Here is a 15,878-nt window from a genome sequence, read left to right as displayed (position 1 = left end):
ATTCAAACCAAAGGCAAAGAAGTTGAAAACTTTGAAAAAAATTTAGAAGAATGTATAACTAGAATAACCAATACAGAGAAGTGCTTAAAGGAGCTGATGGAGCTGAAAACCAAGGCTCGAGAACTACGTGAAGAATGCAGAAGCCTCAGGAGCCGATGCGATCAAATGGAAGAAAGGGTATCAGCCATGGAAGATGAAATGAATAAAATGAAGCGAGAAGGGAAGTTTAGAGAAAAAAGAATAAAAAGAAACAAGCAAAGCCTCCAAGAAATGTGGGACTATGTGAAAAGACCAAATCTACATCTGATTGGTGTACCTGAAAGTGACGGGGAGAATGGAACCAAGTTGGAAAACACTCTGCAGGATATTATCCAGGAGAACTTCCCCAATCTAGCAAGGCAGGCCAACATTCAAATTCAGGAAATACAGAGAATGCCACAAAGATACTCCTCGAGAAGAGCAACTCCAAGACACATAACTGTCAGATTCACCAAAGTTGAAATGAAGGAAAAAATGTTAAGGGCAGCCAGAGAGAAAGGTCGGGTTACCCTCAAATGGAAGCCCATCAGACTAACAGCAGATCTCTCAGCAGAAACCCTACAAGCCAGAAGAGGGGGGGGCCAATATTCAACATTCTTAAAGAAAAGAATTTTCAACCCAGAATTTCATATCCAGCCAAAGTAAGCTTCATAAGTGAAGGAGAAATAAAATACTTTACAGACAAGCAAATGCTGAGAGATTTTGTCACCACCAGGCCTGCCCTAAAAGAGCTCCTGAAGGAAGCGCTAAACATGGAAAGGCACAACCGGTACCAGCCACTGCAAAATCATGCCAAAATGTAAAGACCATCGAAACTAGGAAGAGACTGCATCAACTAACGAGCAAAATAACCAGCTAACATCATAATGACAGGATCAAAGTCACACATAACAATATTAACTTTAAATGTAAATGGACTAAATGCTCCAATTAAAAGACACAGACTGGCAAACTGGATAAAGAGTCAAGACCCATCAGTGTGCTGTATTCAGGAAACCCATCTCACGTGCAGAGACACACATAGGCTCAAAATAAAAGGATGCAGGAAGATCTACCAAGCAAATGGAAAACAAAAAAAGGCAGGGGTTGCAATCCTAGTCTCTGATAAAACAGACTTTAAACCAACAAAGATCAAAAGAGACAAAGAAGGCCATTACATAATGGTAAAGGGATTAATTCAACAAGAAGAGCTAACTATCCTAAATATATATGCACCCAATACAGGAGCACCCAGATTCATAAAGCAAGTCCTGAGTGACCTACAAAGAGACTTAGACTCCCACACATTAATAATGGGAGACTTTAACACCCCACTGTCAACATTAGACAGAACAACGAGACAGAAAGTCAACAAGGATACCCAGGAATTGAACTCAGCTCTGCACCAAGCAGACCTAATAGACATCTACAGAACTCTCCACCCCAAATCAACAGAATATACATTTTTTTCAGCACCACACCACACCTATTCCAAAATTGACCACATACTTGGAAGTAAAGCTCTCCTCAGTAAATGTAAAAGAACAGAAATTATAACAAACTATATCTCAGATCACAGTGCAATCAAGCTAGAACTCAGGATTAAGAATCTCACTCAAAACCGCTCAACTACATGGAAACTGAACAACCTGCTCCTGAATGACTACTGGGTACATAACAAAATGAAGGCAGAAATAAAGATGTTCTTTGAAACCAATGAGAACCAAGACACAACATACCAGAATCTCTGGGATGCATTCAAAGCAGTGTGTAGAGGGAAATTTATAGCACTAAATGCCCATAAGAGAAAGCAGGAAAGATCCAAAATTGACACCCTAACATCACAATTAAAAGAACTAGAGAAGCAAGAGCAAACACATTCAAAAGCTAGCAGAAGGCAAGAAATAACTAAAATCAGAGCAGAACTGAAGAAAATAGAGACACAAAAAACCCTTCAAAAAATTAATGAATCCAGGAGCTGGTTTTTTGAAAGGATCAACAAAATTGATAGACCGCTAGCAAGATTAATAAAGAAAAAAAGAGAAAAGAATCAAATAGATGCAATAAAAAATGATAAAGTGGATATCACCGATCCCACAGAAATACAAACTACCATCAGAGAATACTACAAACACCTCTACGCAAATAAACTAGAAAATCTAGAAGAAATGGATAAATTCCTCAACACATACACCCTCCCAAGACTAAACCAGGAAGAAGTTGAATCTCTGAATAGACCAATAACAGGAGCTGAAATTGTGGCAATAATCAATAGCTTACCAACCAAAAAAAGTCCAGGACCAGATGGGTTCACAGCTGAATTCTACCAGAGGTACAAGGAGGAACTGGTACCATTCCTTCTGAAACTATTCCAATCAATAGAAAAGAGGGAATCCTCCCTAACTCATTTTATGAGGCCAGCATCATCCTGATACCAAAGCCGGGCAGAGACACAACCAAAAAAGAGAATTTTAGACCAATATCCTTGATGAACATTGATGCAAAAATCCTCAATAAAATACTGGCAAACAGAATCCAGCAGCACACCAAAAAGCTTATCCACCATGATCAAGTGGGCTTCATCCCTGGGATGCAAGGCTGGTTCAATATACACAAATCAATAAATGTAATCCAGCATATAAACAGAACCAAAGACAAAAACCACATGATTATCTCAATAGATGCAGAAAAGGCCTTTGACAAAATTCAACAACCCTTCATGCTAAAAACTCTCAATAAATTAGGTATTGATGGGATGTATCTCAAAATAATAAGAGCTATCTATGACAAACCCACAGCCAATATCATACTGAATGGGCAAAAACTGGAAGCATTCCCTTTGAAAACTGGCACAAGACAGGGATGCCCTCTCTCACCACTCCTATTCAACATAGTGTTGGAAGTTCTGGCCAGGGCAATTAGGCAGGAGAAGGAAATAAAGGGTATTCAATTAGGAAAAGAGGAAGTCAAATTGTCCCTCTTTGCAGATGACATGATTGTATATCTAGAAAACCCCATTGTCTCAACCCAAAATCTCCTTAAGCTGATAAGCAACTTCAGCAAAGTCTCAGGATACAAAATCAATGTACAAAAATCACAAGCATTCTTATACACCAATAACAGACAAACAGAGAGCCAAATCATGAGTGAACTCCCATTCACAATTGCTTCAAAGAGAATAAAATACCTAGGAATCCAACTTACAAGGGATGTGAAGGACCTCTTCAAGGAGAACTACAAACCACTGCTCAAGGAAATAAAAGAGGATACAAACAAATGGAAGAACATTCCATGCTCATGGGTAGGAAGAATCAATATCATGAAAATGGCCATACTGCCCAAGGTAATTTACAGATTCAATGACATCCCCATCAAACTACCAATGACTTTCTTCACAGAATTGGAAAAAACTACTTTAAAGTTCATATGGAACCAAAAAAGAGCCCACATCACCAAGTCAATCCTAAGCCAAAAGAACAAAGCTGGAGGCATCACGCTACCTGACTTCAAACTATACTACAAGGCTACAGTAACCAAAACAGCATGGTACTGGTACCAAAACACAGATATAGATCAATGGAACAGAACAGAGCCCTCAGAAATAACGCCACATATCTACAACTATCTGATCTTTGACAAACCTGAGAAAAACAAGAAATGGGGAAAGGATTCCCTATTTAATAAATGGTGCTGGGAAAACTGGCTAGCCATATGTAGAAAGCTGAAACTGGATCCCTTCCTTACACCTTATACAAAAATCAATTCAAGATGGATTAAAGACTTAAATGTTAGACCTAAAACCATAAAAACCCTAGAAGAAAACCTAGGCAATACCATTCAGGACATAGGCATGGGCAAGGACTTCATGTCTAAAACACCAAAAGCAATGGCAACAAAAGCCAAAATTGACAAATGGGATCTAATTAAACTCAAGAGCTTCTGCACAGCAAAAAAAACTACCATCAGAGTGAACAGGCAACCTACAAAATGGGAGAACATTTTCGCAACCTACTCATCTGACAAAGGGCTAATATCCAGAATCTACAATGACCTGAAACAAATTTACAAGAAAAAAACAAACAACCCCATCAAAAAGTGGGCGAAGGACATGAACAGACACTTCTCAAAAGAAGACATTTATGCAGCCAAAAAACACATGAAAAAATGCTCACCATCACTGGCCATCAGAGAAATGCAAATCAAAACCACAATGAGATACCATCTCACACCAGTTAGAATGGCAATCATTAAAAAGTCAGGAAACAACAGCTGCTGGAGAGGATGTGGAGAAATAGGAACACTTTTACACTGTTGGTGGGACTGTAAACTAGTTCAACTCTTGTGGAAGTCAGTGTGGCGATTCCTCAGGGATCTAGAACTAGAAATTCCATTTGACCCAGCCATCCCATTACTGGGTATATACCCAAAGGACTATAAATCATGCTGCTTATAAAGACACATGCACACGTATGTTTATTGCGGCATTATTCACAATAGCAAAGACTTGGAACCAACCCAAATGTCCAACAATGATAGACTGGATTAAGAAAATGTGGCACATATACATCATGGAATACTATGCAGCCATAAAAAAATGATGAGTTCATGTCCTTTGTAGGGACATGGATGAAATTGGAAATCATCATTCTCAGTAAACTATCGCAAGAACAAAAAACCAAACACCGCATATTCTCACTCATAGGTGGGAATTGAACAATGAGAACACATGGACACAGGAAGGGGAACATCACACTTCGGGGACTGTTGTGGGGTGGGGGGAGGGGGGAGGGATAGCATTGGGAGATGTACCTAATGCTAGATGACGAGTTAGTGGGTGAAGCGCACCAGCATGGCACATGTATACATATGTAACTAACCTGCACATTGCGCACATGTACCATAAAACCTAAAGTATAATAATAATAAAAAAAAATAAATAAAATAAAATAAAATAAAAATAAAATCAACAACAAAAAAAAAAAGAAAAAAAAAATCCTCTAAGACAAGAAAGCTACACAAACAACTTAATTTTGTTGGCACTAAAGCAGACTTTCTGGATTCAGGTACACTCATCAAAGTAATGTCAATTCCACTTCTCACAACACTCCAGCTATCAAATAATCAGATTGTGGAGAGCGCCCACAGTAGTGGTCCCTAAGCTTACCTTCACGAAATAGTCAAACAGGGGCCTGTACTTCTTGCCTTTAAGATAGGCACCAGGAAATCTAGAAAAGGAGAAAGGCAAACTCACAATTAGATTAAAATCAAATAAGAGGCTGCAGCCACATCAAGCTACCACTCCCCTCTGGTTTACTGGCTTCTTAGCCCTAGCCATTAATGCTGTAATGTGTGACTGCAAAGTACTTAGTATAGTATTAGTAATTAAAACTAAATTTTAATAATGCAAGCTTTTGGATAATAAGTTTCTTTCTTTTTAAAACTAAAGACACACACATAGACACATGCACACAAACACAGAGCAAGTATTTGAATATTCACTTTTCAAGGATCTCATAGTCACTCTCCAATTTATAGAGGGCTGACAATCTGGCTTCCATTAAAATGAGTAATCTTCCTCTGGCAACATCTATGAGAAAAAGGAAAAACGCGGACTTGGGTTATATTCTGAACTTGGCTGATTCTAAAGACATGCATCAAGCATACTTTTGTCCTGAGGAGCTCCTGTACCATGTGCCTCTAGTGTACCCAGTACTCACAGAGAAATACTGCAAAGAACACTATGGTATACTGCTTCCCAAACATGAAAATGACAAAAACATCAAATGCACTTAGGCAGTTGGTAGTTATTAATTATCGCTCAGATATCCATTTCAAGTAAATCTTTATTTTTTTCTCCATAGGGTAAACATGTCAATGTTTAAAAATAACATGGACAAAGTAGCCCACAAATTAAGTGCCACATATCACCCCCTCTCAGACATTCTCATTTGGGTGTCTATTGATCCGGATATTCTTCTATGTATATACTAACAAACATATAGGTAAATGTGTAAGTTCTTTTTATTTTTCTAATTGAGGTAATATTCTACCTGATTCTGTAGCTCTTCACTTAATATACTGTCAACATCCTTCCATGTATTAGCACATACAGACTTTTCTCATCCTTTTAAAGAGCTCTATGGGACGCTATTTTATAGAGGTACGAGTTATTTCTAACAAGCTGACAGACACTTAAATTGCTTTCAAATTTTCCCACTATGAACACTGGGATGATGAATGTCCTTGATGTATCTAAGTACCCTTATTCTAAGTGTTTCTGGAAAACACCTGGGGCATCCTAGGAAAAGAAAAACTGGAGCAAATATATGAACAATTAAACTTCGATACTGAAAATCTAGGCCAATTTAAACTCTCATCCTAAGTTATGATATTACACATCTGAGATTTACTAGAGCCTATGTCATATATTTACTTCACTATAAGAAAAATGAGTATCTATGGGTCATTGTAAAAGCCTTTGCAATTTATTGAAAAACTGCTATGAATAAGGCTGCCACTCCCTTCCTCTGACCTCACAGGAACTTCATTGTAAGTGGGGCCCACATTTTCTGATAAAGCTCAGGTACAAAGTCTGTCAAGCACAAGAGTTACGCACAGGTAGATGGGTGATGTGTTTTGAGATCTCAGTCAGATGGCTGCTGAGATTGTCAAGCTCACCATAGAATGGCCAGTGACCCACCAGTGACACAGGGAAATTGTGCAGATGGGACTGTCCTTGCTCCAGAGAAGCAGCTACAGACACCTGAGACAGGCCTCTTTGTGGCCAACAGCTCTTTCCAGTGGGTCAACTCTTAGTCCTATTTGCTCCCAGGAAAGAACAAATAAAAAACTCCCTCTGTACCTTTTTTCTGACACCCAATCTTTCCCCATTCCTTTCTCAATATTTCTCCTTTGCCAACACAAGCTATTGTTCAATCAAGTTGACTGTTTTAATACAACTATTTTTAAAAATCATGGTAATCATTCTTACACAGCATTAAATACATCTACAATGTTGTGTAATCATTACCATTATCAATACCCTAAACCTTTTCTTTTTCCTATACTGAAACTCTGTACTCATTAAACAATAACTCCCCTTTCCCTCCCAGCCTCTGTCAACCACCATTCTACTAGTCTTTGCTCTCTGAATTTCACTTCTCGATACCTCATATAAATAGAATCATGTAGTATCTGTCTTTTGGTGACTGGCTCATTTTAATTAGCATAATGTCCTCCAGGTTCATTCAAGTCATAGCCTGTATCAGAATTTCCTTCCTTTTTTAGGCTGAATAATATTCCATTGTATGTAAATACCCTATTTGGTTTATTCATTTATCCAACGATAGACACTTGGGTTGCTTCTATCTTTTGACTATTGTGAATAATGCTGCTATGAACATGGGTGTACAAGTAACTGTTCAAGAATGCTTTCAATTCTTTGGGGAAAACACTCAGAAGTGAAATTGCTAGGCCATAGCATAACTCCATTCAGCTTTTTGAAGAAATGTCACTGCCTTCCATAGCGGCTGTGCCATAGCTTTTTTCCTGGCAATGAGTTTTTCTTTTTCTTTTACCGCCACAAAACTACCAAACCTGAAGGTATATTTGTTCACAAAGTACCAATCTTCTCTTTAAATCTCGGAAAGGCCCTCGTTGAGACTGGTAACTCTCTACCAGGGGACATTTGAAAGGCAAAAAGTTCTCAAGTTCTGATATCAATTACTAGTAACGATGTGATGCCACATCGCTGAATCTTAGATTCTTCATCTGTTACAGGGGCATGGTGTGGAAAAACATGCTATAAACTGGAAATTATAAGAAAATTTTATGTTCCACTTTTTATATCTCTGTACTATTTTAATTGTTGTGTTAGTTTTCAATTAGAAATGAAAACAAATGTTTAAGGTTATTTTTCTAATTAAGTCAGAATTCTTTTCAAATAATTCTATTCTTCATGCAAAAAGAAAGGTAAGCTTTCTTATTTTCCAAAATATAAAATTATCTTATCCATATTAGTCATAAGTAACCAGCCTCCCACTTACCTTTAATTTTCACATACTGCATTTCTGGATTAACACAGACAGCAAGGTTACTAGGTAGAGTCCAGGGAGTGGTTGTCCAAGCAACTAAAGATACAGTTTCATCTTCTTCCAAAGGGAAAGTTACAAATACTGAAGGATCTTGAACATCCTGAAATAAATTGAGGTAAAGTATTGTTTTACAAATCCACAATAACAGACACCTAAGAAAAGAGAACTGATCCTAAAGAGGAATAAAATAAATCTTTAGGGTAAACCAAAGAAATCACTTACCAGACTTACAAAAAGAAAATAGCAAGAAATTCCAAGTAAAACAATTTTTAAATACTTTAAAAAATGTTTTAATCATCACCTTAGTAGTCACAAAAATAATGTCTTTTGACACCTGGTGACTTTTTTTTTTTTTTAGATGGAGTCTCACTCTGTCACTAGGCTGGAGTGCTGTGGTACAATCTTGGCTCACTGCAGCCCCTGCCTCCTGGGTTCAAGTGATTCTTGTGCCTCAGCCTCCCGAGTAGCTGGGATTACAGATGTGTGCCACCACACGTGGCTAATTTTTGTATTTTTAGTAGAGATGGGGTTATTCCATGTTGGTCAGGCTGGTCTCAAACTCCTGACCTCAGGTGATCCTCCCACCTCAGCCTCCCAAAGTGCTGGGATTACAGGCGTGAGTCACCATGCCTGGCCTCTGGTAACTTTTTAAAGTAATGTCTAAGTAGGAACATATGATGGAGGTTTCAGTATTATGATTATCTATTTTGTAAGTCCATGAAGAGTTAGATCAAAAAGATAACTGTTCTGGAATATGGTTATCTTTTTGCCCAAAATACCAAAAATATCCTACTGAAGTAACACCTACTTGAAATTGTAATAGACCCATATAAATTCAGCTCATTAAATAAGAACAAGATTGTCTCCAACTTTACGGCAATGTTTCAACACAAAAATATCAAGGATTTAAAAATACATAGCTCTAAGGTAGGAAAAAAAAATCAATCCCCAACAAAAACCAACTGCAATTTAAAAAAAGTGACACAAGAGCCGTTAGTCACATATAAAACATCAGACAAACCTGAAATAAGAGACACTACTATTGGCCTGTACCTCCTCAAATATGTCAGTATTATGAAGCATAAAGAGACTAAAGAGCTCTTTAAGATTAAAGAAGGCTGGAGACATACCACTGCATGAAGCACACAATGTAGGTCTTTTTTGTTTTTCTTTCCTTTTTTTTTTTTGTTAACTATAAAGGACACTGCTGGGACAAGCAGAACCCATTAAGATCTACACATGAGGTAATACAGCATCAATGTTAATTTTCTAACTCCAGTTATTTCAAACAATGTTACTGATTTTAGGAAATATATACTTTTTAGAGGAAAAGGGCCATAATTCCTGCAACTTACTCTCAAAGGGTACTGTGCCCCACTCCCATAAAAAGAGAGAAGGATAAAGCAAATGTGGTAAAAGGTTAACATTTAGGGAATCTAGTTGAAGGATATAAAGAACTCTCCACTTTTCTGTGAGTTTGAAACCACGTCAAAATTAATTTTTTCTTTCCTTTTTTTTTTGAGATGAGTCTCACTCTGTCACCCAGGCTGGAGTGCAGTGACGTGATCTCAGCTCACTGTAACCCCCACCTCCTGGGTTCAAGCATTCTCCTGCCTCAGTTTCCTGAATAGCTGGGACTACAGGTGTGCACCACCATGCCCAGCTAATTTCTGTAAAAAATTAAAATTTTGTAGGCAGGGCATGGTGGCTCATGCCTATAACCCTGGCACTTCGGGAGGCCAAGGCAGGAGGATCACACAAGTTCTGGAGTTTGAGACCAGCTGGGGCAATATGGTGAGATCCCATCTCTACAAAGATAAAAAAATTATCTGGGCATGGTGATGCACATCTGTGGTCTCAGCTGCTCAGGAGGGTGAGGCTGGAGGATCACTTGAACCCAGGAGGTCAAGGCTGCAGTGAGCTGTGTTTGCACCATTGTATTCCAGCCTAGGTGACAGACTGAAATCCCTTCTCTAAAAATAAATAAATAAAAGTTTTAAGCCAATACAAATATATGTATACATACATATATACATACATATATATATATATATATATTTTTTTTTGAGACAGAGTCTAACTCTGTCACCCAGGCTGGAGTGCAGTAGCACACTTTCGGCTCACTGCAGCCTCAACTTCCTGGGCTCATGTCATTCTCTTACTTCAGCCTGTGGAGTAGTTGGAACTAAAGGTTCACGCCACCACGCCCAGCTAATTTTTGTAATTTTAGTAGAGATGGGGTTTTGTCATGTTGCCCAGGCCGTTCTCGAAACACTGGACTCAAGCAATCCACCCAACTCGGCCTCCAAAAGTACGAGGATTTCAGGTGTGAGCCACTGTGCTTGGTCAAGTCAAAAAAATTTTAAAAACCCTTGGTTAACAATCAATACACAGACCGCTTAGAATAGAGGTCAGCAAACCATGGCCCCTGGGCCAAATCTGGCTCATCACTTGTTTTCATGCAGTGGGTGAGTTAAGAATGCTGACAAAATTGAGAACGCTTTGCCTGAAAAGGCTAAAATATTTAGTTTGCAGAAGAATGTTTCCCAACCCCAGTATTAGAACTAAACATTAAGTATACTCTGTGACTCACCTGGGCATGGTGGCTCACGCCTGTAAAAATATCAGCACTTTGGGAGGCCGAAGCAGGTAGATCAACTAAGGTAAGGAGTTCAAGACCAGCCTGGCCAAGATGGCGAAACCCTATCTCTACTAAAAATACAAAACTTAGCTGGGCGTGCTGGTGGGCACCTGTAATCCCAGCTACTCGGGAGGCTGAGGCAGCAGAATTGCTTGAATCTGGGAGGAGGTCGCAGTGAGCCGAGATCACACCACTGTACTTCAGCCTGGGCATCAGAGTGAGACTCCGTCTCAAAAAAATAAAAATTAAAACAAAGTGTACTCTGACTCGATAATTCCACTACTTGTTTGTTATATAACCAACTGAAACGTGTACAAGACCTAAAAGACAACAGTCACCATGTGTTTAAGTCCAGGTAGATCCTGATTAAAAATAAATAAATAAATAAATAAAATAAAATATAACCCCTTGGGAAATGATTAAACCATTAGAAATATGGACTGATGATGTTCAGGAATTAAATAATTTGAGAATATTAAAATAAAAAATACTAAAGGTGGCTATCCCAGCACTTTGGGAGGCCAAGACGGGTGGACTGCTTGAGCCCAAGAGTTCAAGACCAGCCCAGGCAACATGGTGAAACCATTCCTATAGAAACACATAAATTAGCCAGGTATGGTGGTATGTTCCTGTACCCCCAGCTACTCAGGGGGCTGAAGGGGGAGATCACTTGAGCCCGGGAGGTCAAGGCTGTGGTTAGCCGAGATCGTGCCACTGCACTCTAGCCTGGGTGACATATTGAGACCCTATCTCAAAAACAACAACAACAACAAAAAGGTAACTGCTGATGACTTTTTAAGGTGTAACAACGAATGCTAATATGGCAATGTTTAAAGAAGATAATTTATGAAAGATCTATACTGGATTATTTCTTGATGAAATAATATGATATCTGGAATTTGTTTCAAAATTGGAAGGAAAGTGGGAAAGAGTATGTGTATGAATGAGGCAAGATTAGCCAGTCATTGGTTGCTGGGGGCCTTATTGGGTCTACAGAAATTAATTATACCATTCTGTTTACTTTTGCATGTCCCGGAAACTGTCCACATTCAAGTGTTTTAAAAAACAACCAAACAGGCCAGGCGCAGTGGCTCACAACTGTAATTCCAGCACTTTGGGAGGCCGAGGTGGGTGGATCACAAGGTCAGGAGTTCAAGACCAGCCTGGCCAAAATGGTGAAACCCTGTCTCTACTAAAAATGCGTGGTGGTGGGCACCTATAATCCCAGCTACTCCAGAGGCTCAGGCAAAGAACTGCTTGAGTCCGGTAGGTGGAGGTTGCAGTGAGCCAAGATCACGCCACTGCACTCTAGCCTGGGCGACAGAGCAAGACTCCGTCTCAAACAAACAAACAAAAACCAAATATAGCAATATATTAAGATTTGACAAAGGTAAGCCTTGGAAACCTTGTGTTTACCGTATTATTCTCTACATTGTTAAGTGCTTAAAATATTTTACTAAAAAAATACAAACATGAGCACAATCACAGAGAGGTGGTAAGGAGATAACAGAAATCATCATACCTGCCTTACAAGGATTTACAAAGATCAATCAAACAGGATATGTGAAAGCATTCTATAAATAAAACGTGCTTTGAAAGGCAGATTTTACTAATGTAATTTCAAGCCTAGGCCATGAAACAAGAATTCCCAACAAGTCAACATCCTTTAAAAACAGAGGGTCAGATAAACTCTCGAAACTGAAAACAACTCAGTATACACACATGAGAAGAGATGGTTCACATTTCAGAAGACTCGCTAGTATATAGTATCTGCCTAGATATGGTATAACAATACACTCTGTAAACATCAAACATTTCTAAACACCTCAATCATAGCAACAACAATAACTGATTCCATTTCATCAGAGGAAAAATAATACCATTTGGCATCTCAAGTTAATTTTTTTCCAAATACCGTTAACAAATAAATGATATAATGAGGTCCCAGATAAGGTGTAAAATTACCCGACCCTTAAGAAACGATGACTACAGGAAGTATGTCAAAGCTGGACTTGTTAACCCAACAAAGAGGCACAAAAATATGGTCAAAACAAGCAAAACCTATCACATTAAGACACATCATAAATCCAATGTGGAAAAAAAAATCCCTCATCTTAACAGAGCCTTGGTATACTAACTGGCAATATTTCCAGCACTCAGTAAGAAGTGGTCAAAGTGGTGGATGTCGTGGGGGCAACATTCCACACCGGGTCTACTTGGGAATACCTACTGTGATCATAACTATCCAGCTTCCACCTACAGAACTCAATGCTGAATAATGTCTCTACATTTCACATACCTTATAATTCTGGTGTGACTCGAAGTTGGAAAGTGGAGTGTTACATGCCGTAGAGAAGGGCATGACTTTCACACCTCTATAAACAAGGCCTTTATCATAGAGTTGTTTGAAGACCCACCTGGTAAGAGATGGAGTTTCACAATTACAGAACAAAATTCTATTTCTGAAAATGCAAACATTTATGCCATTTTCTTTTTAGAGCTTCTGTCTGCCATATAAGTGAAAAAACAATGTCTTTAATTGGGAGACTGGCTGGTGAATTATAACGTATCAATATAGTAAGACATTAGGCAGACATTAAAATGCTAATATCTACTGATATCGAATGATATTTAAGACATAATGTTGATTAAGAAAAGCAACTGGCAGGCTGGGCGCAGTGGCTCACGTCTGTAATCCCAGCACTTTGAGAGACCAAGGTGGATGGATCACCTAGGTCAGAAGTTCGAGACCACCCTGGCCAACAAGGTGAAACCCCATCTCTAATAAAAATATAAAAATTAGCAAAGCATGGTGGCGGGCGCCTGTAATCCCAGCTACTCGGGAGGCTGAAGCAGGAGAATCGCTTGAACCTGAGAGGCGGAGGTTGCAGTGAGCCAAGACTGCGCCACTGCCCTCCAGCCTGGGCAACTAAGCGAGACTCAGTCTCAAAAAATAAAAATAAAAGTCCTACATTCAAAAACAAACCTGTTCCCAAAGATTTTCAGAGAAATAACGATGGACTCAAAAATAAACTGATTCATGCTAGTGTATTTTTCCAATTATCAATACAACAGAATATTTATAGAATATTTATCATATTTACAATTTTAAATAAACCTACCAGACCGATTCCATGAATTGTGGATACAGAGTTTTATAGTCATTGTCAAAGTCAATCCATCGGCCAAGTCTGCTAACAGTAGACTTTAAAATATTAATATTAGAATAGTATTAGACAATGATATTTATAATTGTACATCAACGTGTGTTTATTTCTATTGTCACTACATATGAAAATTTTGGGAAAACAGAATAATCAATGGTACAAGTAAATCTATACTGCCAACAACATATTATGTAAGGTTAAGAACCAGTTTTCTTGGCATTCATCCTACATGCACAAAATGTTATTTACAAGTATAAATATTCATTTATAAAAGTCTACCAAAACCACCACTGGGCAAATATCACAGGTACAATTATTACTGGCAAAAACCATCCATGGATGTTAAAATTAATAAGTGAATGTATGACAAGAAGAAGAATATTTGGAAAGAATCTCCCCACAAGATACTTATTAATTACAAAGGAAAAACTACAACTTCACAAAGCAGAAACCTGACAGCACTTTAACCAAGTGAACAAAGTTATCACCATCAATGAGACATAGCCACAACACATGCCACCTGATATAATGCACTGAGAAGGGCATAGCATCACTTCTGTGGCATTGTCACCAAAAATGCATAAACTAAATTAAATCAGGAAACCTCAGACATTGAGAGACATTCTAGAAAACAGCTGCTCTGCAATCTTCAAAAGTGAGAAGGCCATGAAAGACAAAGGACTAAATAAATGTTCCATACTTAAGAAGACTAAAAAGACATGACAACCAAATGCAATATGTGATTGGTGAGAAATAAAAATTAATGGGGCAACTGCTTTTGAAAATTCTATTAATATTATGGTTACTGAAGATGTTAGCAGCTGGGAAAGATGGATGAAGGATATAGGGGAACCCATCATACTACTTTTTCAATTGTTTAATAAGTCAAATTATTTCAAAATGAAAAGTTAAAAAAATGGAAAAAAGTATTTGAGAAAAAAAGAAAAGGCCTATATATCCATGTTATACTTATCAGAATTTTTCCCTATTAGTGATCATGCAAGAAAGTTAGACCAATTAAGCACACAGAAGTCAGAAAAGAGATGGTTCAGTTAAAGCTAACAGTTTAAGTAATAGGGTTGAAGGTGAAAGCAATAGGGTTGAAGGTGGAAGCTAACACTTTTTCTACAAAAAATAAATTAATAAAAAAAGCGCAAGGGACCATAAACCATTTCAATGCCCATTTAATAACTACATTTGCTGTTCATTCTACTGAAAAAAACCCAACATACCTTCCACTCAGCAGAATATCTCATCACAATTGCTCGGCACTGATTGTTATACTCTGTAATCCCCATTTTGGCCACATCCTCTGGTCCTCTGATTCCCAGTGTCTTATCAATTTCATATTCCTGAAAATTTGTGATAAGATTGTTACCATGCTGCCCTGTGAAAACAACTGCAACTATGCAACTCTAGAAAACAAATCAAACTACAAATATTATAGAAATGAAGTAGAAGGTCTGACAGTCAACATTCATCATGCTTGAACACATAAGACAAAATCTAATGCTTATAAAAAAAATCAGAAAATTATAAAGCTGGATACTCAAACATACCACAGGTAAGCCATGGCAATCCCATCCAAATCTTCTGTCAACATGAAACCCACTCTGGTGAGCATATCTTGTAACTATATCTTTAATTGTACCCGCAAGTATATGTCCATAGTGAGGCAGTCCAGTTGCAAAAGGAGGACCATCATAGAAGGTAAATCTAAGAGGTAATAAAAATATATCAAGCCATTTAAAAACAGCCAAAATTTAAAGCATTTTTCTATAGATAGCTCTTGTCATAGTGGAGTCTTTAGGAAGGAGAAAAGCAGCAAGATCAGGAAACTGACAGACATAATTGATTTGATATTTACTGGTGGTCCTGCCTTCAGAAAGGCTACAATTGTGGTAGAGCTACAGAGACCTCCATTTGATTATCCATTTTTCATTTATTAGTTCCATGACA

The 15,878-nt window shown here is 38.1% G+C and overlaps 1 protein-coding gene across 3 annotated transcripts in view; it reads right to left on the bottom strand.

Moving 5' to 3' along the window:
• Positions 1-15,878, bottom strand: part of LOC129044629 (isoleucine--tRNA ligase, cytoplasmic) — an 82,060-nt gene that overhangs the window by 60,971 nt on the left and 5,211 nt on the right. For all 3 annotated transcript variants that reach the window (XM_054502645.2, XM_063650260.1, XM_054502646.2), the window contains exons 3-9: positions 15,479-15,635; positions 15,152-15,271; positions 13,875-13,957; positions 13,052-13,169; positions 8,064-8,211; positions 5,518-5,605; positions 5,183-5,243 (exon numbers count right to left, since the gene is read on the bottom strand). In XM_054502645.2, the coding sequence (XP_054358620.1) occupies positions 5,183-5,243; positions 5,518-5,605; positions 8,064-8,211; positions 13,052-13,169; positions 13,875-13,957; positions 15,152-15,271; positions 15,479-15,635 (775 nt within the window). The remainder of the gene's footprint in view (positions 1-5,182; positions 5,244-5,517; positions 5,606-8,063; positions 8,212-13,051; positions 13,170-13,874; positions 13,958-15,151; positions 15,272-15,478; positions 15,636-15,878) is intronic.

Source organism: Pongo pygmaeus, chromosome 13, assembly GCF_028885625.2.
Source record: "Pongo pygmaeus isolate AG05252 chromosome 13, NHGRI_mPonPyg2-v2.0_pri, whole genome shotgun sequence".
NCBI classification, from domain to species: domain Eukaryota; kingdom Metazoa; phylum Chordata; class Mammalia; order Primates; family Hominidae; genus Pongo; species Pongo pygmaeus.
The sequence above is the reverse complement of the archived record's forward strand: the minus strand, read 5'-3'. Positions and strand labels throughout refer to the sequence as shown.